The sequence below is a fragment of the Empidonax traillii genome, unplaced genomic scaffold, assembly GCF_003031625.1.
Source record: "Empidonax traillii isolate 1590-97213 ecotype Southwest subspecies unplaced genomic scaffold, ASM303162v1 scaffold1363:size121840, whole genome shotgun sequence".
NCBI lineage: Eukaryota > Metazoa > Chordata > Aves > Passeriformes > Tyrannidae > Empidonax > Empidonax traillii.
In genome coordinates, this window is record NW_020956556.1 from 1 (window position 1) to 24,104 (window position 24,104).

Here is a 24,104-nt window from a genome sequence, read left to right on the forward strand (position 1 = left end):
CGTTTCTTGAGTCCCTGACCTGTTTTGGGGTCCCTGTCCTGTTTCTTGGGTCCCTGACCTGTTTGGGGGTCCCTGTCCCATTTCTGGGATCCCTGTCCCGTTTCTTGAGTCCCTGACCTGTTTTGGGGTCCCTGTCCCATTTCTTGGGTCCCTGACCTGTTTGGGGGTCCCTGTCCCATTTCTGGGGTCCCTGTCCCATTTCTGGGGTCCCTGACCCGTTTCTGGGGTCCCTGACCTTTTTGGGAGTCCCTGTCCCATTTCTGGGGTCCGTGTTCCCTCGTCTTCCCCCCCCCCTCACCACCCTTTTTCCCCCCCGTGTCCCCCCAGGTGCACCCCCCGGCCCAGCGCGGTTTCTACGGGGCGGCGGCTCAGCTGAAGCTGCTGCTGGAGGTGCCCGAGCAGGTCTGGGGGGCGGTGGAGGGGGGTCGGTACCTGCCGGCCGCCCGGCTGCACCTGCTGGGTGCCCACCTGCGCCGGCAGCTCCAGCTGGACGCCCCCCGTGCCCGCAGCAGCCCCATCCTCGCCCGCTTCCCCATCCTGCTGCGTCAGGTGGCCGCCGCCAGCCACCTCAGGTGGGCTGGGAAGGGATGGGATGGGATGGGGCGGGAGGGGGAGAGGCCCTGGCACAGGTTGCCCGGAGAAGCTGTGGCTGCCCCATCCCTGGGAGTGTCCAAGGCTGGGTTGGACGGGGTTTGGAGCAACCTTGGGATAGTGGAAAGGTGGGGGAATTCTTAACCTGTCCTGAGAAATCACCTGTAGGGCTTTAGGTACCTCTGCACCTGAATCCCACCCCCAGGGTCCCACAGGAAGGCCACGTGCCCACTGGCAGCATCCCTGGGCTGTGCCAAGTGTCAGACTGGGGAGCACAACACTGCAGGAATGCCCCTGGAAAGCCAGCAGGCAGGGAAGGCCCAGCAAGCACATCATGGGGGGCTGCAGCTGACAGGGACCAGGCAGCTTTAAGGTCCCTCCCAACCCAAACCCTTCCACGAGCCCGAGACCAGCTGCAGGACAAAACACCTCACCCAGCCCCGTAACAGCCAGACAGCCCCACTTATATCTGGGAGGGTCCCACCCTGGCTCGGTGGTTATCACATAACACGGGAATGTATCGGTCAGCCCCAGTGACCCCCACCCCGTTCCGTGGGCAGATCCACCATCCTGCAGCAGAGCAAGGCCCTGCTGCGGGCGCGGGCAGTGTCGGACCAGGCGGTGGCCGAGGCCCTGTGTGCCATCATGCTGCTGGAGGACAGCTCCCCACGCCAGGCCCTGGCTGACTTCCTGCTGGCCAGGAAAATGGCCATCCAGCAGCTGCTCAACCAGCCACACCACGGTCAGTGCCATGGGGGTGTGTCCTTGGGAGAGTCGGGGTGACCCTTCGCTTCACCTCCCTCGTGCCCCTGGAACGAGGAGGGTTATTCCCATATTATTCCCATAAATCTCATGGTGGCAGGGACACAGCCATGTCCTGTCACTGCTGGCAGCCTTTTGCCCCAGCAGCAAAAGACCTCCACAGTACATGAAAATTAACAATTCTCAGGGTCTTAAGCCAAGCCCACCTGTAGTGGGGAAGGAGTGGGGCATGAGGCTGAGTCCTTCACCCTCCAGCCCTTCTCTGGAAGGTTTCTCTAATTCAAAAGCCTTGGAACACGGTGCCACTCCCACCTGCTGGAGGGGCTGCCTGGGCTCAGAGTGGTTTCCCTGCAGGTGCAGGTATCAAGGCTCAGGTGTGTTCCCTGATGGAGCTGCTCACCACCACCCTGTACCAGGCTCATGCTCTGTTCTACACTGTGCCTGAGGGGATGTCCCCGGACCCAGCCCTGCCCTGTGGATTGCTCTTCTCCACCCTGGAGAGCACCACAGGCCAGCAGCCTGCAGGTGAGCACTGCCCCTGCCCCGGTGTGCAGGCTGGAGGTGCCCCTGTGCCGGGCTGATCCCTGACCCTCTGCTTCCAGGGAGAGGGGGGGTCCTGGAGGAGGACTTGAAGCTGAGCAGCTGGTTCAAGTACCTGCCGGAGTCCGTGGTGGAATTCCAGCCGGCCCTGCGGACCCTGGCACACCCCATCAGCCAGGAGCACCTCAGGGAGACCCTGCAGCAGTGGATCAGCATGTGAGTGGTGCAGGGGCCCCCTTTGCAGGGCTCTCCCGGGCTCTGTGTGACCCCTGGGCAGCACAGAGCAACCCCAGATTCCCTGACCTCCTCCTTACCCCTCATCCTCAGTTGGACAGGCTGGAACACTGGGACACAAGAGCCCTGCTGGGCTACACAGACTTGTCTGTACACACTCCCATAGCCACCAGCAAACAAGCTCAGAGCAAATGGCAAGAAAATGCCTTACCTGGCTCCTGAACCAGCACCTTCTTTCTCCTCCTTCCTGGGGCTGTGTGGGAGAAGCCAGACCCCCTTTATGTAGTTGCCAGCTCCGCCCTATCCCAGCAGGCCATTTCCTGCCTCCCCTTAGCAGCCCTGTCCTATTATTTGGTGGAGCCACCTGCTCCCAGTCCGATGGGGAAATGTTGCCTTCAGGTGCAGCGACGACATCAGGGCCGGGGTCAGCAGCCTGCTGGTGTACGTGAGGAGCATGAAGGGGCTGGCAGGGATCCGAGATGCCGTGTGGGAGCTGCTGTCCAGCGAGTCCGGCAGCCACAACTGGGAGGCCGTGTGCCGGCGGCTCCTGGACAGGCCCGTGTCCCTCTGGGAGGACCTGCTGCAGCAGCTCTTCCTGGACAGGCTGCAGGTGGGTGCTGAGCTGTGGGGAGCCTTGCCCCGTGCCCCTCCTTGTCCCAGCCAGCCCGCAGTGGTGCCCTTCAGCAGCACTCGGGGCGTGTCCAAGGGGCACATTTAAAGGTGCTTTCCCCCCTGCTGGTTCTTTTCCAGACTCTGACCAAAGAAGGGTTCGACTCCATCTCCAGCAGCTCCAAACAGCTGCTCACGTTAGCCTTGCAGGAACTGGAGGTCAAACTGGGCAACTCTGCCCTGAGCAAACAGATCCAGCTGGAGCACAACGTGGCGCTGTTCCTGTGGTCGGAGGGCCCCGGGGACCTGCCTGCGGACGCGGCGTGGGTGAGCGTGGGGCAGCGCGGGCCCTTCGCCCGCAGCGGGCTGGCCATGAAGGCGCAGGCGCTCACGCCGTGCGTGCAGAGCTTCTGCTCGGCCCTGGACTCCAAGCTGAAGGCCAGGCTGGATGATCTCCTGTCCTACCTCCCCGCGGAGCCCTCGGTGCCCGCGGAGCCGGCGGCGCGGCCGCGCTCCGCCTTCGACCGCTTCGCCGACGCCGGCACCGTGCGGGGGCTGCTGCGCGACCACTGCGGCGCCTGCGTCCAGCACCTGCTGGGCTGCGTCAGGGAGGAGCTGCAGAGCGCACAGGGCCCCCCCGGCGGTGCCGGGCTCAGTGCCGTCCTGTTCATGGCCAGGCTGTGCCAGGCCCTGCCCGAGCTGTGCCCTCACCTGCAGCGCTGTGTCCTGGGCCCGGCGGGCAGCGCGGACACGGTGCCCAAGGAAACGCGCTCCACCAAGAAGCTGGGGAAGGGGAAGGCCCAGGAAGTGACCCCCGAGCAGGCCAAGTGGCAGGGGCTGAAGGCAGAGCTCCTGCAGCAGAGCCTGTTGGCTTATCAGATCTGGAGCTCCGCTGTCACCAAAGTAAGGAGCCGTTTCTCTCCTCAGAGCTGATTCTGGTGTGGGAATTCCTTGGGGTCGGCACTGGCTGCCAAGAGCTCGCCAGGCTGCTGGGAGAGGAGGGGGTGGCAGCTCGGAGGTGACTCCAGTGGGATAATCTCCATGGGTTACTTTGGGAAGTGTGGGGGTCAGGCATGGCGGGATGTGTGTCCTTGGTCCCGTTAGGGCTGTCTGTCCTCTCACTGGGGCTTTTGGGTCTTTGCTCCAGGGTCTGGTTCAGTGCTTCACCCACACGCTGCTGCTGGACACGGCTGGTTCTGTCCTGGCCACAGCCACCAGCTGGGATGAAATTGAAATCCAGGAGGAAACTGAGTCCGGGAGCAGCGTAACGTCAAAGATCCGGCTGCCCGTGCAGGTACGAGGAACAGGCTGCGGGGAGGAGAGCACTGGGTTCCACAGCACGTGCTGCCCTGCTGGGGAGCTGTTGGGTGTCATGAGCAGAGGACAAACACTCTCTGGTGCTCTTTGGGATACTCACCTCATAAGGACAGAGGTCACAGGAAGGAAATAGATTGTTGTTGCTGTTTATTCCAATGAGTAAGACTGGCCCAGGTCCTGGAAAACTGAGCCAGGGAAGAACTTGGGCCTGGTTTAAACACAGAGGTCCCAGGAGAGAGATTTCATGGAAACTGCATGCCCTGAAGGCCAGGGCTGCAGCAGTGGCATGGTGAAATCCTAAGGGAACCGAGTGTGTGGTTTTCTATAGGTGTGGAGGTGGTGCAGGGAGAACACTCATGGGGACAAAACAGGTGGCACTCGGGAGGGGGAGGAGGGCAGGGCCAGGCCAGGAGAGAGTTCTGTGTTTGCACAGCACAGGAGGGGCTGGGCATGGCAATGGTTTTGTGTAGTGAAGCTTATCCAGTGATTTTTATTGATTCTGAGGGGAAAAGCAGCAGGATGAGAGCCTGGGATGGAGGCAAAGAGAGAGGGAGAAACAACCCCGAGGAGTAAGTGTTCAGAGCAGGCTCAGTGGTGACAGGCAAAACAAGGAGTTCTGTTCTCACCACACCCAAGTCCCACCTCTGGTGGGGCTCTGAGGGCTGCTGGAACCCAAAATCGGGGGCGTCAGTAAATCAAACCCCAGGAGGTGCCTGAGCCAAGCTGTGGGGACAAAGCTTCATGGCTGCTGAGGAAGCAGGAAGCTCCCACCACCCAGCTGAAGGGATGTGGTGCTGTTAAAGCAAACAGAGCTCCCAGACCACGTGGAAGTAAACACTGTTCTCTCCCACAGCCCTCCTGGCACGTGCAGTGCCTCCTGTTCAGCCTGTGCCAGGAGGTGAACCGGGTGGGTGGCCACACTCTTCCCAAGGTGACCCTGCAGGAGCTGCTGAGGACCTGCATGGCAGAGGTGCTCGCTGCCTACGAGAAGCTCATGGAACAGAAGCAGGAGAAGGTTCGTGGGTGGGATCTGCAGGGGGTGTGGGATGGCAGGGTGGCTGGGAATGCAGGGATGCACGTGCTGCTGTCCCTTGGAACAGTGTCTGTCCATGAGAGCTGGAAAGGGGACACTCAAACACCCAAAGCTGAGGCTGCAGGGGATCAGACACCACATTTCACGCTCACAGCGGCTCGGTTCGGTTGGTTGTGTCTTGGGGCTGGTGTTTTGAAATGTTCCCCTAGGACAGCCCTCTCTGTGCAAGGGAAGGGCCCCATGGGTGCCTGTCCTGTTTCAGAAGGTGGACACCTTCCCCCTGACCCAGACCAGAGCTCTGCAGTTGCTCTACGACCTGCGGTACCTCAGCATCATCCTGACGGCCAAGGGCGAGGAGGGGAAGCCCAGCAGGATCAAGCAGGACTCTGGGTGAGGTGCAGTTCTGGGGTTCAGATCCTTCAGGAGAAGGTTGTGGGGCCCTACAACACTCACAGGAGTCAGGCAGTGCAGGCTCCAAGCTCTGACACTGCACCAACACTAAGCTCACCCTTAAAATAGGGGAGGGGTGGGACTCTGTGGCCAGGAGCTGAGGCAGCAGGTTGGTCCTCTCTCCTTGTGCACACACTGTGTCCATGGGACACCAGGGACACCCTCAGAGGACACCCTGCACAGAGCTGTTAAGCTTCCACCCAGGAGTTAAAGCCTCGTGTGTGCTCCAGTCTGAAGCATCTTTCAGAGGAACAGGGAGAAAGCTCCTCTGCCACAGCAGCTGCTGTGGGTTGTGTAAGAGCTGCAAACCCTTCAGGCAGCTGCTGTTCTGCTGAGTAACTCCCATTCTGCTCAGTCACCTCAGAGAGGAAATCCTGGGCTGCTGCAGAGGTGGCACCAGCAGCTGTCAGCAGGATGTCAGCCCTGACAGGGCCCCTCTGCTCTGCTTGCAGGATTGAGAAGGTGATCGACTTCCTGGAGGGACACATCGATCCCTTCGACTTGGACGTTTTCACTCCACACCTGAACAGCAACTTGAACCGCCTGGTCCAGAGAACCTCCGTAAGGAAAAGGGCTGGATCAGGAAGCAGGGCTGCAAAATGCCTTTCTAGAAGGGCAGCTGGGGGTGGCTTTAAACTGCTTAATGCCTAAAGATAACCACTGGCACTTCCTTGGAAATGGGAAGAGTATTTAATGCCAGCTGAAGATAAGAGGAGCTGGCTGAGCCGGCTGTGCCGCGTCACCGTGCGTGGAGTTGGCTCAACTTTATCTAACAGGATTCACTGGAGCCTGTGCAATACTAAGTGGCTTAAGTAGTGCTGAAACAGGCCTGGAACTCAACTGTGGCAATGATTAAAAGCAGGAGTTAGAGGGGGAAGGGAGACACTTCACGTTCAAACGTAATGCCAGTGGTTTGCCAGTGGACTCACCATGATCAGCTCTGCAGGGTCCCCCAAATTCAAACAGCTCCTCATGCCTTCCAGGTTCTCTTCCCCAAATTCAAACAGCTCCTTCCTGCCTTCCAGGTTCTCTTTGGCTTGCTGACGGGGACAGAGAACCAGTACACGAGCCGGAGCGGGGCACTGAGCTCGCAGGAGCTGCACAACATCCTGCCCTTGGCATCCAGCCAGATCAGGTGAGGCACTGGGCTCTCCCAGGCATTCCTGTCTCTGGGGAAGCAGGTCTGGAATTGCTGCTTCCTGTGTTTCTTCCTTCCACCTCAAGGTTTGGGCTCCTGCCGCTGAGTATGTCGAGCTCACGGAAGAGCAAGTCCACTGCCAGGAGCACGGAGCGAGTCCAGGTTGGTACAGCTGGGCCCTACAAATAGGAACATTTGCCAGTACAACACTTGAGCTTGTGGGGAAAGAAGAAGGTAGACAAACAGTTAATATTTCACCTGATTTTTATTTTCAGTAAAATGAGAGAATCATTATGGCAACACAGCAGGAGATGGGCTGGATTTCCCCACGACCCTCAAAAAAAAACCCCTTTGCCCCTGTATTTTTGGGCCACTGCTCTGTGGCAAACCAGGCAGTAACCACCCTGAAACGCAGTGAGGATTTACACAGCCGAGGCATTTTGAGGGCAGTGCATCAAGGACAGTTCATTAAGGAGGGGCTGTGAGAAAGGCTGAAGGACAGTGGCTAATGACTGAACTCCTTTGCAGTGGGACGCTGCCCTCTAACCCCGAGGAGCCCGGCCCGGTACCTCAGCCTGTGTGAGGGTGTGTGCTGCTCTCGCAGAGGCTCCGCTCTGTCCTGTGGCTGAGCTGTAGCAGACAAGCCTTGTGTTGCTACATTTCCCCCAGTTTAAAACATCTGCTCAAACTGCAGCTCTGTGTGCTGAGTGAGAGCCAAGGAATACTCACTGCTGTGGGAAGCAGGAATTTCCTTTAGTTATTACCAACCCAATAATCCATCTGTGGTGATGTCTTGGCAAGTGGGCCAAGTTGGTGAGTCTTGACAAGAGTCAGGACAGGAGTTAAAGGTCTGGTTTTACCACATGAGATGATGTTCAATTCGTTCTGCAACTCTCCTTTCTCAGAACCATTCAGGACCAGAACCCCATAAGGGTTGTTTAAAAGCCCAAAGCTTCCCAATAAAGGTATTCCTTACCTCTCACACCTCAGCTGGAGTGGAGCATAGAAGTGTGCAGTGATGTGTGGCTCGCTCCTGTCACTCCTCTCACCTGTATCCTGTGCCAGCCACCCTTCTCCGAATCCCTGACAGCTGCCTGCTCCCTCTTCAATGCTAAATCACTCCTGCAGAGGTTCAAATCGATAGTTCTCCACGATGAGCTCTCTGCAAGGGCAACAGCCGTGCTTCTACCACGCTGTTATCCTTTGCTCTGAGGGCAGCAGCCCCTTCCCTGCAGCTCAGAGTGTTGATGTGGGTTTGTTGAGCACTGAGTGCCATCTGCCAAGTTCCCTGGCTGCTAACAACAGCCAGGTGCTGCTGTGCTGATGTCCCTGTCTGTCTGTCACTAACCCCCAGCAGCAACACCGTGCCAGTTGCGGGTCAGATTGCCTGGGAAGAGCTGTTCCTGCTGTGGGCTACGCCTTGCAGCTCCTGTGGCTGAGGGTGTGGAGCGAGTCCCAGGTTTGCTGTGACAGTTATAGTCACTTCTGTGTTTAAAAACCGCCAGGTTGCAGCTCCTGTGCTCCCCAGAGAAGACGAGGCCTCCCGCCCGGGCTCCCTGTTCAGGCAGCTCGTCACCGAGGACGAGGACACGGCGGCGCCTTCTCTCTTCAAGCTGGGCTGGCTCTCGGGCATGACCAAGTGAGGCAGCAGCAAATAAAACGCTGGGCTGTGTGTCTGTCTCCTCTGAGATCCCTCTGTCCCCTGGGCAGGACCAGTGACACCTCCAGGATTGTCGGTGCTTCCCATCCTCGGCCAGATCAGGGTGTGTCACTCGAACCGGGCACAGCTCGGGATTGTCCTTGTCCCCTGGCTGCTGGAGCAGAGGGGGAGCTGCTCCTTCACCTCCTGCTCCTTACATGGTTAACCTTAAAGTCAAATTAAAGAAAGAAAGAAATTCCCAAACAACCTACGCACTAAGAGAAAACAAAACATTTCACAGCTAGAAACGGGTGCTGGAGCAGGGCAAGACTCCTGTGTCCTTCAGGCCCCACGACCCTGCCCTGAGTGGCCCCAGCAGGACCTGCACAAGCTGTCCTGGGTCTAATTTCACATTTTCTTTCCAGTCCTGCAGCAGTGAAGCTCATGTGAGATAAGACTCCTCCCACTGAGCTGGGTGGGAGCTCACAGCTGCCTAGGCCTAAGGACCTGCGGTCACTGCTCCTATTCTTACTGCTCTTACTAACTCTAAATGCTTAAAAAATTATGTTGCTGAATCATTTTTTAACTAGTTTATTGAAATTAAAAAAAGACTTATAAAACTGAAGAGGAACGCTTAAGAGAACTTTACAGAAAGCAACAACTTGCTAACAAACAGATTAGGCAGTCGATTGGAATTGGACAGTTTGCAATCCTATAACACACATGTGGACTCCTCAGTCTCCTCTGGCCACGCACTTTAGAACCACCCCAAAAAGAATCCTATAAAAATTGCTTCAAAGCCCCTTTTGCATTGCAATAGTGCAGCAAACCACAAGTAAACAATCTCCTGTTAACCTGTTATTTCAAATATAGACTGAAAAGGCAACAGGCAATTTTGTGCAATTCCATGTTAACAAACTTTGAAGTTGAAATATCAAATCTACACAGTGCTGTCCCTTCACAGAAGGCAGGGAGCTGCTGGGTCATCATGTAGGGAGGCGTCCCCGGCTCTGTAGGCTGTGGAAGTGGGCTTCCTTCAGGATCTGGTTGATGTGGAAGTAAGGACCTTGGCTTAGTGCAGACTGCTCGTGGAAGGGCTGGGAGGAGACGGGGCTGGATCCCGCGATGCTGGGGTTGAGGCTGGACTCTGCACCACACGCTCTGTCGGGGCTGTTGATGCTGCTGCTGCTACAGCTGCTGCTGCTGCTGCTGCTGCCGCTGTCGCTGCTGGAGGACTGGGACACACACAGGGTGAACGGCAACATCAGACACTCCTGTCCTACCCTTTATGCTAAACCCCCCCTCCAGCTTGTCAGCCCGATGGACTCAAGGAAATCCACCTGGCACCAGGAGGTTGTTGTTGCCAACACAAGTGTCCCAGAGCTGAGGGGACAATCCTTCAACCGGGGTTCACCGACCTCCAGGATGTTGGATTTCAGTCCTTCTGGTTTAAACCCATCAGCTCTGCCCCCAAACCCACGTTAGCACTAGTGAAGTTTGCTGGGTTAATCCGAGAATTGGAAAATAAAGAACATTCCCAGGGAGCTGCACGTGTCAGTACAGGCAGGCAGGGCAGGGGGGGAGTTGGGCACTGCTGTTCTAGCAGAGGTTTTAGGGGAGCATCATGCAAAGCGTTTTCCTACAAGTCAACCCTTCTGCAGTGAGATCTGAAGCATCCAAAGCAGGAAGCTGTTAAAAACAGATGCACCGCAACACCCATTTTAAGCCTTTGAACACCCTGACAGAAATACAAGTACTCTTCTCCCAGCTGAGTACTGGGATGGCAGTGGGAACTGGCAGCGTCCCGTAACAATTCCATAACAATTCACTGGACGTGACAGTAAAAGAGCAAAGGCCACTGAAAAATTCCAGATGCAGCAGAGAGAACTCAGGATATGGCTCCCAGAGAGGCCAAGGCTCATTTGCCAGCGTTCAGGAGAACATGGGAATGGCTGGAAGAGCATTAGCCATCATTCCCAGGGATTCAAAGACATCAAACTGTTCAGCTCACACCATTTTAAGGGCTGCTAGGGAAAGGTTCCAGCAGCTGAAATATTTTATTACCGTGTGATGTGCTGGTCAGGACCTGCAAATACTTGGGCGAGTCAATTAGTGAGTGGCTACTGTGCCATCCCATAAGTAAATTCACAAAAGCATCCAGAGGAAGTGAGAGCAGCTAAAAACTCCAGGTTTTTGTAAGTATTGAGCCACAGAAGTCATAGCTTTGTGCCACAGCAGAGGAGGGCGAATTTCAAGAAGTCCCCAGTGATTTTCCAGTCAGCCCCACATCCAGAAGGAGGCAATCTGAGGAATGGTGCAAACTGCACCTGACGTGTGTCCAAGGCCCAGGAAGGCACCGTGGATGTTTGGGGTGGACCACAGCCCCTGGCACTGACCCACGATCCACCACCACCATCCAGCCCTACCAGATCCCCCTGTTCTACCAAGCACCAAAAATGCTTCAGCTCTGATGGAGCACAGCAAGCCAAGCCAGGGGAGCCAAGGAGAAACACCCAGGGGGAGTCATTCCCGAGGATGGAACTACAGGAGCAGCCAGCTCCTCCTCCTAAAGCTGCCAAGTCTAGAGAGGGAGAGAGCCCTGGCAGGACAGCAGGAGCCAGGAATGGCGCTGGCCACCCTCTTGCACAGCAGCACAGAGAGGGACACGCAATGCTGAGGGAGTCACATCAGCCTTGGAGAGAAACCCACCGCACAGGACACTTTGTTTCCTTTTAGTCTGCGTTCCTTACTGAGTTTCGTTACAGCCACCTTCTGCAAATCAAGGTAGAAAGCCAAATGAGAACCTGGCGTCACCCACTGCTCCCGATTCGCAGCTCAACAATCAATCTCCAGCGGTTAGGAACCATTATTTTGTGCATATCTGCATTTTTCAAAGCTGGCAGCGTGTCCTGGGACGTGCTTCTTGCCCCTAAGGCTGTTGACAGATGTGGCCTGTCAGACCCTCTTTATTTCCAGTTCTCTAATGCAAAAATTCACTAGCACCAGCACCCCTTTACCACTGCCCCAGTCCCATCGAAGACCTACCATTTCCCCAGGCTGTGGTGCACTTTCTGTTAGGCATTTGGACTACAATTAGACAAGAAAAGAATCCTTGAAGTCATCATGTCAGCAACGACAAGCAACAAAGCTTTAAAAGGGCAGAGGGGAGCAGCCCAGTGAAATTTGGGGATACTTTAACTATCAAAAGGGCATCTTCAAGGTCTACTGGACTCATTAACCCTTAACATGACTCTGAGTAGCTACACAGGTTTCATTTCCAAACAAACATCCTGTTAAATGTCCTAATGTGCAGATCTGTGACACAGCATCTCGCTCCCTCCTGGCAGGAACTGCAGGAACAGCCACTCAGCCCCTGCTGCTCTCAGAGTCTCCCAAGATGAGTTTACCAGAGACATGATCTGGTTTTCAGTTAGGATTCTGGACCAGCCCTTCCCTCAGTAGAGGGGGACACGATTTGATTTGAGCAGGAACTGCTGCCACGGGCTGATAACCCAGAGGCGTTTCTGAGCGCTGGGGAATCCTCACATCAGCCAGGACAAAGAGGAAGCACGAGGAACTCAGGTTTACAGAAGTTATTCAGGAAGGAAGGAGTTAGCCAGAACACCCTGAGCTGCTTCCTTCCCAGGGAAAATCAGGGCAAAGGGTTTTTCACTGGTGATCCCTCAGGTTCTTCAACTCCTCCTGACTCGCTGTAGGGGCCAGCAATGAATTCCTAACCAGGTACAGGGAAAACAGCCCAGCTGATCTCCTGGAAAAGGGAGGACAAGCTGGACAGGAAGGGAGATTCCGTGGCAAAGGCTCTGCCTCGCTAATGTTTAACACTGGCCGTGGTTCCAGTGCAGTGTTTGCCCTGTGCCAGTCCATGCACTGAACTCCAGAGGTTTCCTGTCCCCTCAGGGAGCCTGTCACCTGGCAGTGGCTTCTTCAGGAGAGGCAGGAATGGCACATCCTCGCAGCAATTTGCCAAGAAGCAGCACTGATAGAGACTGAAGAATATCCCAGTTTCCCCTCCTGTAAAAATCAGTCGGGTGCTGCCTGTCCTGGGTGAAAGGACAATCCAGGGGGAGAAAACAGCAAAGCCTTTGGAATCAGATCCAGCTCAGATGAGCAGCAGGATTCAAAGTGAGGGTCACACATTTCTCCCTCACACACTTTCCAGTTCAACATCCTAAAGCCAGCCAGGATTTTTAATCATCAAGAGGTGTCTTTGCAAACAGCAAAGTATCAGGAAACTAAATAAGAGTGCTACAACTGGCTGAGACCTTCCAAGCGACACCAATCGGAAGCACTCGTGCACAATGAGCACAAGGATTTCTCCCTTTGGCACAGGAAGTCCTTCACAAACATTCAAATAATACTGATTTAATCTCGTGGCCTGAATTTCTGGGCATGCTCAGTTCTGTGATCCAGCGAGAAAACAAGGGGGAAAAAAAATAAAAAAAAAAAAAGAGAGAAAAAGCTCTATTCATCAGGAGACAACATTGTGAGTGCTGTTCCCTGGAGAGAGGGGACGGTGGCGTTCGGAAAGCTGTGAGTGTCCAGCGGGCACATTCCTCAGCAGTGAGAGCTCACCCTGCCTCACACCAGGCTTTCATGTGTTAAACCCAGGCTTTTCCAAGGCAAGAGCATGCAAGAAGCACAGTCTCTGTTAGCCTGAGCAGTGACCTTGCCCTGGGTCAGCCATGCCCGTGCTGATCCCTTCCAGCACCCAAACAACCGGCACAGGGTTAAGGTCACCCCTCCCGTGTGGCCACACAACCACTGCCAGTCCTGCTTCCCGTGGCTCTGCCCAAACACCAGGTGTTTACACGACAAGCAAAGGTGCTTCTGCCACTCACCATCCAGGTTTTTCCTGATATCCTTAATTTCATTTACTCCCACTTCAATCCCTCGTTCCACACTAAATTCTTCCTCCTCCCGCCACAAAGCTCCTTTAGCCTTTAACTACTCTACACACGCGGAGGGGTTTGACCTGTTGGACAAGTGATTCGGTGTCAGATGGCAACAAACTAGCGATGGTTCGCCCCCTCACACCCAAAAATGCCAAGTCTCGCTGGTGGAGAAACAGCAACACACGATCCAGGACAGTTTCGACCCCAGAAAATCCCTTCATGATGAACATCAGCTCCTAAACCACTTCCCAGCAGTGTCACTATCACACCAGCTACTTGTACAGGCGACCAGGTTAAAAAGCCTCCCTCACAACAGGAATGTAAAAGAGCAGTTAATAGTTCAATAGAACTGCAATAATTCAGTTAATTCAGTGATAATTCAGCCTGTAATTACTCACTGCCCCTTCAAAGTGAGAAGAAAAACAAGGGTATTTCAAAAACCTTAAAAGAAATAAATTTCATTAACTTCTGGGGGCACAGACCAGGAGGGAGCCTCTGCTCTGCACCCCCTTTGCCATGAGTGTTTTGCAACAGAAGGACATCGCTCAGCAGAAATGCTCACAGTGAATTCTGAGGTGAGTCATACAGGCAACAACTCAGGAAACCCGGCAGCAGTTGGGAAATCAGCATTTTTTGGAAGAAAATATACCTCACAGCTCACAAACTGCACCAAGACAACACCTGTCTGGTGAGGGGTAAGAAGACAAGAGACAGTTTATCCCACGTCCACCAAAAAACCACGTGGAAAATACGAGTGAAAACCAAATTGAGTCCAAATGTTTTGGCTGTGAACAAGCACGTTTTGCTTAAACTGACCAGCTCCAGCAGAGTGTTTTTTAAACACCAGATAAGCACTGGTTGGGTTTGATTTTTTTTTTTAAACTTTCTACCACAGATAATCACCTAAATATAAGTAAATGCAAAGTTGGAGAGTGGGTCAGGCAAAGTGACCGCGCACACTTGTAATCCACCCTCATCGTAGATCAGCTCTGGACACAACTCATCTCACACAGCAAAAACTGGACGTGGCACAGATTGTTTCCTCATGTCTTCCCTTGCATTTGATATTTATTCCCAGAGATACTCAGGCAGGGATAGCCAGGTTCACTGGAAACATGCTGATTTCCAAACCGCCTTTGACAGATTCCAATGCCTGACGTCACCAAGTCAACCTTCCCGACCTCTCACACAAAGCTGAGAAATAAAAGTGTTCTCATGACTGCTCCCCATGAAAACATTCACAGGATGCTCAGCAGGAAAGGAAACTGCTTTTGCCTGGGAAGGCTCTCACCTCAGTGTCCCATGAGTCCTGCAGGACAGAATTCCTGGTGCTACGTTTTGTCTGGGGAACGTGACCATCCTCTTCATTGCCATTCCTTCTCCTCTTCCTGAAGGAAAATGCGGGGAGAATGGGAGAAAATAAATTATCAGCCCGCTGATATACCTTCTGGTTTGTTCTCTGAAGGCACCTCTACCAAAAACAAAAGCAGGAAAGTTTGGTAAATTAATGAAGGATGTATCCAAGCCCCTGGGGTGCTGTGGACTCCCACGTTGTCCTTTTAGCTGCTGTCGGAGGGTAGAGACAAAAGGATCCCATTTCTCCCAAGAAATCACTTTAAGGGACATGGACTCACATTAAAACCATCTTTCTAAATAAACTCAAGGAACAATTCTCAGCCTTGCACATCCAAAAATAATCCTGGGGCCTGGAGTGACACCCGGGAACGGGATGAGTGGCAGTGACCACATTTCAATAAGCACCCAATTAATTTAGGCTGCTCACACGAGCCTGCACTCAGCACCCACGACTTCTTGAGTCTCTCCGCTCTGGCAGCATCTGAAGTCAAGTCATGTTCCTGAGCAACGTTATTTTCTGTGTAAAAATTGAGTTTTGTGAGGAAACACCCCATGGAAAACAAACTCTTCCCTGTTTCTGGTGTATCTGTACCCTCCCATGACAGCCTGTACTGTCTGGCCTGATCAGTAAGAGCTTTAACACACCAACAACCTAATTTTTATCCAGATCTTTGCAGGCATCAAAGTAAAAAGGGGGTTTGAAGGAGGGTAATGGGATGGGGGTGGTGCTGATATTCCCATATTAGAGACAATCCAGGGAAGACCTCAAAGGCCAGGCTGGACGGGGCTTGGAGCCTGGGCCAGTGGAAGGTCCCTCCCAACCCAACCCATTCCATGGATCTGTGACATCAACACGGCAGCCGATCCACAGCAGTATCCCAGAATTCCCGCCCCCCCACTCCGTGCCCGCAGAATTTTAATGACGACATCAAAGGCTTCTTCCCACCGTGCAAACATGACAAGTCACCCAGGATCTCAGCACCACCCAGAGCGCAGGATGGAGCTCTGCTGCTGCCTAAAATTAATCCGTGCTCGAATGAGTCAAAACAGGCTCGGGGGAGGTATTTTTAGCCGGAGCTTTTCTCGCAGACAGCACACTCAGCTGAGGGATCTGGCCCACGCCCACAGCCCAGAGCTCCCCCACCCCGGGGCCACAGGCACCAAACGCTGTCCAGCGGCTCCCCCCTCTCCCGGCACCACTTTCCGTGGAAGGGACACGGCTGTGTTGCCTCTTGATCCCTCAGCCCCTCCAGGGCAGGTTGGACGGGGCTTGGAGCAACCTGCTCCGTGGAGCGTGTCCCTGCCTATGGCAGGAATGGGAGTGGACGGGCTTCAAGGTCCTTCCAGCCCAAAACCATCCCATGCCCCCGCCGCCCTGGGCACCCGTGGCCCAGCTCCCACATGGCCCGTGGGCCTTCTGCTTTCCCCCTCACCACCTCCCCTTCCCCACCGACCCCATGAACACCCCCCCGAGCCCCCCGCACCCTCTGCATCCCCTACGTCCCTTCGACCTCCCGATCGCACCCAACACCCCCCACCCAAACCTGCACTCCCCCAGCCCCACTTTAACCTTCCCAGCGCTCCTTCCCGCTCTACCCCCCCCCGCCCCGCCTCAACCCACCCCCTCCGCCGCCCTCCCGGTCCTCCCGGTGCGGAGCCCTCGGGGCTGTTCCGGGAGGGCCCCTCGCCCCCTCCCCCGCCCTCAGGCCGCGTTCCCTTCGCCCACCTCTGTCTGGCTCCGCGCTCGCTCGGCAGCGGCTGCCGGCAGCTCATGGCGGCGCGGGGGCCGCGAGGGGGCTGAGCGGGGTCTCTGGGGGGTCTCTGGGGGTCTCTGAGGGTCTCTGAGGGCTGGGGGGGCAGCGCGGCCCGGCCCGGCCCCGCCGCCGCTTCCGCCGCCGCCGCCTCGCCCCCGTGACGTCACAGTGAGGGGACGGGGGAGGGGACGCGCCTTTGTGGCGTCACGGCCGCGCGCCGGCCCCGGGGGCGCGTGGGGAGGGGGGGGGGTGGGGGCGGTGATGGCGAAGTCGGGAACGGGAACGGGATCGGGAACGGGATCGGGAACGGAGCGGTGCCCGCACTGCCACAGGGAATTCAAGCGGCTCCGCACACACCTCCCGCACTGCAAGGCCGCCCCGCGGCAGGGACCGGGATCGGGACCGGGATCGGAAGCGAGCCACCGCACGGGCCCCGACAGCGCCCCGGGATCGGCACCGGGATCGGCACCGGGACCAGGAAAGAGACTCCGCCCGGCCCCCCCTGCTGCTCTGGGGTCAGCACCGAGCCCTGTTCCCCGCCCGGCCCCCGTCAGCACTTCGAGACCGGGATCGGGAGCGAAAAGGAAAACGAGCCCGACCCCCGCCACTGCTCCGGGGTCGGCACCGAGCCCAGGTCCCCGCCCGACCCCCGGCCCGGCCCCCGGCAGCATCCTCGGGCCCAGCTCAGCCCCCGGTCCCCGCCCGGCCCCCGGTACCGACCCCGGGCCGGGTCTGGCCGCCCCCCGGAGCGGGCGGGGTGTGGAGCCCGCGGTGCAGGACGTGGCCAGAGCCCTGGATCTGCCCCCTGAGGAGGTGGAGGATGTTCCCCGCAGGCTGGAGGATGGAGTGAAGGTGGTGATCGAGAAGCACCGCGCCAGGGTGGTCCGGGAGAAGGAGCCCAGGAGCAGGGCGGGAGCAGCGGCAGGGACGGATCCCGGCCGTGCTGCCCACCCACAGCGGGGCAACACCGCTCCAAAATCCACTCAGAGCCCGGGGGCTGTGAGGGGCCTGCCCGGCAGCAAAAAGGGAGGAAAAAGCAGCTTAAAGGCAACAAAAGTACTTGAAGAACCCCCCGAGGGCAGAAATAGCCCCGGTGACCTCGCTCAGCAGGAGAGAACAGAGCAATCCGTGGCAGGAGGGGAGCAGGTGCACCGGGAAGGTGGTGTGGGATATAAAGCCCCCGTGTCTGCTTTGCATCCCAAGAACCTCCATCTGTCAGTGACGCAGGGTTTGGGAGGTCACAGCAAGGGGACATCCAAGAATGAGCTCAGCAGCCTGGAGAGGCTCAGGGACAGCAGGGAGCAGATGGTTGGAGTGTCCGAGCCCGTCCTGGGCACAGGGAGAGACCCAGGGCTGGCCCTGCACCAGTCCTGGCTCCACTCCCCCGAATTCCAGCCCACCTGTTCATCCCAGGCCTCTGGCAGGAGCGCCTGGGCAGGAGCCACGGGCTTGGAGTGGTTTCCAGACCTGTATCCTGAGTGTGAGGGGCTGAGAATCTTTCCAGGGAATCATTTCCAAGAAGATGTGGGGATCACGGTGAAGACACCAAGGGGCAGTTCCTCAGAGGGACCTCGAGGTAACCAAAGTCTCTGTGCTGGGATTTGTCAGGCTGGAATGGGAGGTGTGAATGGGAGAGGAGGGGGTAGGGAATGCTGAACTGCTGGGCTTGTCCAGGAAGGGATCCAGGAGAAGCCCAGGAGGTCATCTGTGCCTCCTCCAGCCCGCAGAACACACAGTTCACTGTTTTGTGGGGGTTGGAGTCAGGTTCTTGCACGTTCAGGCTGGTGGAGCCCAAACTTTGCGGGACAGACAGTTCCCTCTCCGCTCCCAAGCCCGAATGCCGTGCCAGATCCCAGCTCCCTGCTCCCCACACAGCACAGGGAGCACCAACACCACGCACCTTGTCCTGCCTGTGCCCACCGTGACTGTCACCCCCCAGGTCCCCTCTCAGAGAAGCCCCTGCTGGAGGTGAGGCTGGGGGAGCTGCACACCTGGATCAGCACCTGCCACTTCTCTGCCCAGGGGCTGCTTGGAGCAGCGCAGAAAGGTGAGAATTCCAGCCTTTTGGGGCAGAGTCATCCCACTGCCCTGAGTTGCTGCAGCCTGGTCCGAGTGGCCACCCTGGTCCTTCTAAAGCAGCGAGCCATGGAATGGTTTGGGTTGGGAGGGACCTTAAAGCTCATCCAGTTGCACCCCCTGCCGTGGGCAGGGACACCTTCCACCAGCCCAGGTTGCTCCAAGCCCCATCCAGGGATGGGGCAGCCACAGCTTCTCTGGGCAACCTGTGCCAGGGCCTCCCCACCCTTCCCAATATCCCACCTAACCCTGCCCTCTGCGTGGATAAATGAACAGACCCAACATTTTGGCTTTGGAAAATTGCATGGAAACCAGGGAATTCCAAAGAGCAGCACATGATTTGTCCCTTTCCTTTGTCTCCCAACAGCCTGGAACAGTTATTATGCCAAATACATCAACGTGAGGAGGGGGGGACCCGCTGGGATCTCCATGCTCCTGGCTGGGTACTGCCTGCTCAGCTACAGCTGGAACTATCAGCACTTCAGTAAGATTTCCTGCTTGGGGTCTCTCTTGTTTCAGGAATTCTCCCTTTTGCAGCAGTTGGAAAGTCTGTTTACCATTCCTGTTAATTAAAGCTCTGGAATAATTCAAATACTCCACATTTAAGACCAATAGCAGGGCTGAGAGAGCAGGATTCTGGGGGTAAGCAGAGGAATTTAGCCACTAAAAGTGGTGATAACAGTTGCTGACTCACAGCTTCTCCCTTGGGGAGCACCAGGAATGTCAGGAGCACTTAGAAACCCTGCACAGAGCAGAGGGAGGGGATGTTCCAACACAGACCTCCCATTCCCTGGCTTTCCTCACACATGACAAGGGCTTTGCTGGTGGTGGGGTGGTTTCCCCTTGCTTATGCACAGAGAAGCTACAGTGAGGCTCATCAGGAACTGGGCAGAGCCCACCCCTGGAGCCCCCAAACCTCCCTTTGTGCTGACAGTGGAACGTTTCTCTCCCTGTTTTTTGCAGAGCGTCACCGCTGGCGTAAATACCACTGAAGGAGCTGGAGCAGCACCCACGGGGCGGTCACAGCTCCTCGGGAGGCAGCAGAAGTGCTCACAGCCGCTGTCCCAGCAGGGATTCCCAGCAGCAGAGGCCTGTTTGCTGTCAGGACAGGGGCTGGAAGGAGGGGGGAGTGCTTGGCAGGGGCCCTCGTGCAGCAGAGGGGTGACAGTGACAGCCCCTGCTCACCCACTGTGGGTCAGGGAGCTTTCAGTAGAGAAATGAGGAAGCATTAGAGCTACCCCTGAGAGATCTGTGTGTGCAGTAGAGCTCTGGGAGTCTGCAGAATCCCAAATCCCTCACTTTGGCACAGCTGACACAGGACAGGCTCCTGTCCTGAGCTGTTATTAGAGATTAATTGACATTGTGCTGTAGCTGAGTGTGAGCAGCGAGGTTTGTGGCAGGGTGGGCTTCAATCCCAATAGCAATTCCCTTTAAGTTCACCCAGCAAATCCCAGTTTATACTCACCCCTTGTACTGGTGGGACTGGTCAGAACCTTTGTCGGGGCTCAGACCACAGTGCCCTGTTCCTGGAGGATGAAAATCCACTGGAGGAGCTGTTGTGCCCAAAGGGCAAACCCGTGTCTGCATCAGACAGACGAGGAGTCAGGAGTGCTAGTTGGAGCCTGCCATTCCCAAACATGTCTGGGAAAGGGTTGGTCATGTTGCAGGCATGAAAAATAAAGCCAAGAATTAAAAATCCGAGCTCTTTATTCAGCGAGGTGCAGTCGTGCTGTGTCAGGGGTGGTTCACAAGAAATTCTCTCACCAGCAATAAAAACCTGTGTGGATTTTCCTTTCCTGCTTGGTCTGTGATCTCAAACACGGTGCTTCGTGCCCCCTTCCCAGGGGGTGCTGCTGCTGCTGGCCTGGCCTGGCCAGAGCCAGCTGTGGGCAGTCCAATTTTCATTGCATTAAGTGATTTCTCTGCTGCTTGTGCAAATTGTGAGCTGGTGCTGAGCAAACCCAACTGGCTTTTCTAGTCCAGCCGCTGCCCCAGTGCTGTGTCTCCATCTCCATCGTGTTTTTAGGGTGTCCTCCTTCCCCATCCATGTGGGAGCACTGGAGTCACTTCCCCAGCAGCATTTCCAGCTGAGTCCTCCCACTCTCACCAGTGCAGGGACCAACCTGTCTGCTCTGGGGGCACAGGGAGAGGCAGGCACTGGATTTGTGCTGCATCGACCCCCTGCCACGTTCCCACGTGCTCATTTTCACATCATTTCCCAGGGAGTGGGTTCATGGAGCCGTGCCACATTCCAGCACAGCTCCCATCTGGAAACAGCACCCCGAGACCTCCAGCTGCACCAACCCTCTGACCCAGGAGGGATTCTCCGCTCTCCAGGGCTCTCCCACTGGTTTATCACCACCCAAGTCCCTCCCCTTGCAGTTAGGTTATTTCAGTCCCAGTAGATCCCTCCTTCCCAGCTGGTTCCCACCCCAGCTCTTCAGGGACCGGCTCTAGAGCCCAAAAAAAGCCCAGGGAGAATGCATATTTCCAGACAAAGAGGCTGTTTTGGGAGTAGTGTGGGAGCCTGTCCCCACGCCACATGCTGTTCTGCACCATCCCCCCCCTCCAAGGGGAGCCCACCACTCCCAGCCCTCCCATTCCCACAAACACTCACCTTGGAGCAGGTGCCTCGTTCCAGCAGGCTCTGTGGGGCTGGAGGGCAGCCACTGATGTCCCACAGATGCGCTGCCAGGTGCTGGGTGACTCGTGGAGGTGGCTCTGTGGGTGCCATGTCCTGGGCTCCCCTCTCCTCCCTGGCAGCCAGATCCCGCTGTACCAGGGGCCATGCACAGCCAGCTTCCTGGGGGAAATGGAGGGGCAGGTGGCAGCTGCTGCCCCACGGGAGCTGTGGGGCAGCTGGAGCATCACCCCAGTGCACAGAGGAAAGGGCTTCACCTTGGATGGCTCTGTGCTGCTCGTCATCAGCCCGGCCTTGAGGCTGGGGATGGACACAGAGGACAGGCAATTACTCCCTGTGGCACCCCCACATCCTCCTGTGGCTCCCACAACCTCTCAGGGATGTCTTGGGGCTAGCACAGGCACCCCCGTGGGGACCAGGACTGCTCCCTGCCCACCCACTGCAAACCCTGGCTGGATGTGGGGAGAGACCAGAACGGTTCAAGTCCCAAAGCAGCCTCATCCCTGACCCTGTCAGGATCACAGGGCCCCCTCTGCCCCCTCAGAGAGGGGACTGTCCCCCCCAGCCGCGTTCCAGGCCCCCCCAGCCTGCCCAGTACGTACTGCACGAACTTGCACTTGGGTCCCTCTGGGCAGAACCCCACCAGGTAGTTGGCACACATCACCCTCCGGGTGTGCTTGTACTTGCACCGGGGACCTGCCACGCAGAGCACAGGTTGGCAGGGACACGTCACACTGGCATTTTGGGAGCTCAGCTTTCCCAGCCGGGTTCCTGCCCCACTCCCAGCCACGCTGTGGGTCATCCCACTGTGGCTCGGCCACCTCGGAGGGGACAGGAGGTTGTGCCAGCAGCGGGGTCCTGCCCCACATCACTGGTGGGCACACGGGCAGCCCCCTCTCCCGTCCCAGCAGCTCACCGTGCCTGCAGAACCCGCGGTCGTACCAGGGACAGCCCATGGTGCTGGGGGTGGCATCAGCGTGCAGGAAGGGACAGTCCTTGTCGCTGCACTCGCCTGCGGGAGCAAGGGACAGGATGGGTGGGATAAACAAACCAGAGAGGGAATCGCTCAGGGATGGGCTGGATGGGAGGAACTGGGGTGCCCTGAGAGCACCCGGGTTTGCACTGGGGGAGCACCCGCCAGGGTGACAGTGGCACTTCTCCCCGCAGTCAGGAGGTGGCATCAGGCACTTGCTCGAGGCCAGCCCGGAGGGACAGGAGTGCTGGGAGAGGACAGGCACCTACCAAACTTGGTGTAGAAATAGCACTCGGGCATCCTGCTGGCGTCGTGCTCGTGCAGGAAGTCGCAGCCGTCGCCTCTCTTGCAGAGCCCCCGCAGCCAGTGCCTGCACACCACGGGCTTGGCCCTGCCTCTGTCCCTGGAGGGGCCCTGCACTCCTGGCCATGGCACCCCTGTCACAGCCAGCCTGTCCCCCACAGCCCCCCCGGACCTCCCTGCACCCCCAGCTCAGGACACACCAGCAGGAGCTTTCCTGGGTGCGGAGAAGGTTTGGAGCACCCACTGGGCACAGGGGGCTCAGTTCACCTGGCACTGCCAAGGTCTGGGTGCCCTGGAGGTGTCTGAGTCCTCCCCAGCACAGGGAGCCACAGGACCCTGTCCCCAACTTACTGTCCACCCCTGGGAAGCGCAGGGGCCGAGCTCCTCTCTGCTGCTCCACATCAGCCTCCAGGTCAAACCTGATCTTCTCCACACCAGCCACCAACTCCTGCATCACCCCTGCTCCAGCAAGAGCCCCCTCCAGCCCGGCACAGACAGGGAAGCAAGCAGGGAAAGAGGCAGAGAAGCACAGCTCACAGGACCCAGCAGTGGGGCTGCCCAAGGAAAACACAGCTCTGCCAAGGGAGCACCGCACTCTGAGGGTCCCTGAAACCACCCTGGGCCCCAGCAACAGAAACCCTCCTCTTCCTCCTCCTCCCCAGCCAGAGCAAAGCCAACCCAGGCAGCCGCCCGGAGCGCTCCATTTAGAGCGGGAAGCTGCCACATCTGATCCCAATTTGCAGCCCTGATTGCCTGGTGCCGCAGCTGGGGAGCTCAGCCCCCAGCCCCATCCATCCCCCTCACTGCCTCCCTGCTCCCACATCTGCTTTTGCTCCAGAAAAACCAGCTGGGGCTGGCCAGGAGCTGGGTTAACCCCTCACTCCAAGGCCTTAAACATGGAGCCAAACGTGGCTTGTGCATTCCCATAGCATGGGATGGATCCTGTGTGGGTTCTGTTGTGCTCTGGGTGCTTTGAGCTCTGGTTGCACTGCAGCACCAGTCCCACTCTCCAGCACCTGGCAGGACAGACTCTGGGCTCCTGGAGGGGACAGCCAGGTCACTGTGCATCCCTGTGAGTCATGGAATGGTTTGGGTTGGGAAGGACCTCAAAGCTGATCTCATTCCACTCCCTGCCATGGGCAGGGACACCTTCCACTAGCTCAGGCTGCTCAGAAGCCTGTCCAGTGCCAGCAGTTGGGCTGGGGGCTTTCCCGTGTGCCAGGCTGCAGTGGCACATTCCCGGCACGGCCGCGGTGCTTCCCGGAGCCGCAGCCCAGCCAGCCCCTGGATTTAACCTCAGCTCCATCCTCCTCCTCCTCCTCCTCGTCACGCGGCTCCCCCAGCCCCGTGCACCGCCCGGGGCGCCGTGGGCTGACACATGTGGATGGAGACCTGTTCCCATTCTGTCACTTGGGATAAAGGCACTGGACCAGCGCTGCCCGAGCGCTGCCCGTGGGGGCTGTGATCCCGCACAGGGCGTTGGGCACCCACCCCACACACCTGTGTGGCCACGTCCTGGGCCCCACCCCAGGGGTGTGATGGGATGTCCCACCCCGTGCTGTGCCCCTGGGTGGTTTGGGAGCCTGGAGGCGCAGCCTGTGCTCCCCTGCAGCAGGCACTGGCCGGACACCAGCCTGGCAGCAGTGCTTCTGGGGAACAGCGTTACACCTCACCAGCCCGGGGCCCATTGGGCTGACCCTGTCCCTGCTCCCTCATGGCATTCCAGGGCCGTGTCCCGTGGAGCGGGGCCGTGTCCCGGGTGTGCTCAGCAGCCC

At 57.4% G+C, this 24,104-nt stretch overlaps 4 protein-coding genes across 5 annotated transcripts; 2 read left to right on the top strand and 2 right to left on the bottom strand.

Annotated features, from left to right (window-relative positions):
* Positions 1-246: 246 nt before the first annotated feature.
* On the top strand, positions 247-8,346 carry COG1 (component of oligomeric golgi complex 1; the record flags this gene model as incomplete). Its single annotated transcript, XM_027906828.1, has 13 exons — positions 247-572; positions 1,152-1,333; positions 1,708-1,878; positions 1,956-2,109; positions 2,527-2,737; positions 2,878-3,639; positions 3,884-4,030; positions 4,907-5,068; positions 5,349-5,476; positions 5,989-6,097; positions 6,562-6,671; positions 6,761-6,836; positions 8,180-8,346. Coding segments are annotated over 13 exons (2,676 nt in total), but the record flags the coding sequence as incomplete, so codon positions are not given.
* A 542-nt stretch (positions 8,347-8,888) lies between these two features.
* On the bottom strand, positions 8,889-16,454 carry FAM104A (family with sequence similarity 104 member A). 2 transcript variants are annotated; one of them, XM_027906829.1, is made up of 4 exons: positions 16,309-16,454; positions 14,518-14,614; positions 11,023-11,085; positions 8,889-9,548 (listed from the first exon to the last, which is right to left on the bottom strand). In XM_027906829.1, exons 1-4 carry the CDS (start codon positions 16,353-16,355, stop codon positions 9,300-9,302), a joined length of 456 nt encoding a protein of 151 aa, XP_027762630.1. In that variant the 5' UTR covers positions 16,356-16,454; the 3' UTR covers positions 8,889-9,299. The 2 variants fall into 2 exon arrangements, with proteins under 2 accessions (XP_027762630.1, XP_027762631.1); XM_027906830.1 differs by lacking the exon at positions 11,023-11,085 and having other exon boundaries at positions 16,309-16,453.
* Positions 16,455-16,593: 139 nt separating this feature from the next.
* CUNH17orf80 (chromosome unknown C17orf80 homolog) lies at positions 16,594-20,203 on the top strand. Its single transcript, XM_027906837.1, has 4 exons — positions 16,594-17,912; positions 18,276-18,383; positions 18,780-18,896; positions 19,376-20,203. Exons 1-4 carry the CDS (start codon positions 16,598-16,600, stop codon positions 19,402-19,404), a joined length of 1,569 nt encoding a protein of 522 aa, XP_027762638.1. The 5' UTR covers positions 16,594-16,597; the 3' UTR covers positions 19,405-20,203.
* Positions 20,204-21,025: 822 nt separating this feature from the next.
* Positions 21,026-23,055, bottom strand: CPSF4L (cleavage and polyadenylation specific factor 4 like). Its single transcript, XM_027906831.1, is given in 6 exon segments — positions 21,026-21,353; positions 21,656-21,749; positions 21,970-22,065; positions 22,296-22,448; positions 22,681-22,962; positions 22,965-23,055. Coding segments are annotated over 6 exon segments (1,044 nt in total).
* Positions 23,056-24,104: the final 1,049 nt, after the last annotated feature.

What these genes read in the sequence shown, in the direction of transcription:
- FAM104A (XM_027906829.1), bottom strand. Translation starts at nt 16,355, where the DNA reads ATGAGCTGCCGGCAGCCGCTGCCGAGCGAGCGCGGAGCCAGACAGAG. An exon ending in AGGACTCATGGGACACTGAG is followed by an intron (nt 11,086 to 14,517) that starts GTGAGAGCCTTC and finishes CTTGATTTGCAG; the next exon opens with AAGGTGGCTGTAACGAAACT. An exon ending in GAAACAAAGTGTCCTGTGCG is followed by an intron (nt 9,549 to 11,022) that starts GTGGGTTTCTCT and finishes TGTGTGTCCCAG; the next exon opens with TCCTCCAGCAGCGACAGCGG.
- CUNH17orf80 (XM_027906837.1), top strand. Translation starts at nt 16,598, where the DNA reads ATGGCGAAGTCGGGAACGGGAACGGGATCGGGAACGGGATCGGGAACG. An exon ending in TTCCTCAGAGGGACCTCGAG is followed by an intron (nt 17,913 to 18,275) that starts GTAACCAAAGTC and finishes GTCACCCCCCAG; the next exon opens with GTCCCCTCTCAGAGAAGCCC. An exon ending in GCTTGGAGCAGCGCAGAAAG is followed by an intron (nt 18,384 to 18,779) that starts GTGAGAATTCCA and finishes GTCTCCCAACAG; the next exon opens with CCTGGAACAGTTATTATGCC.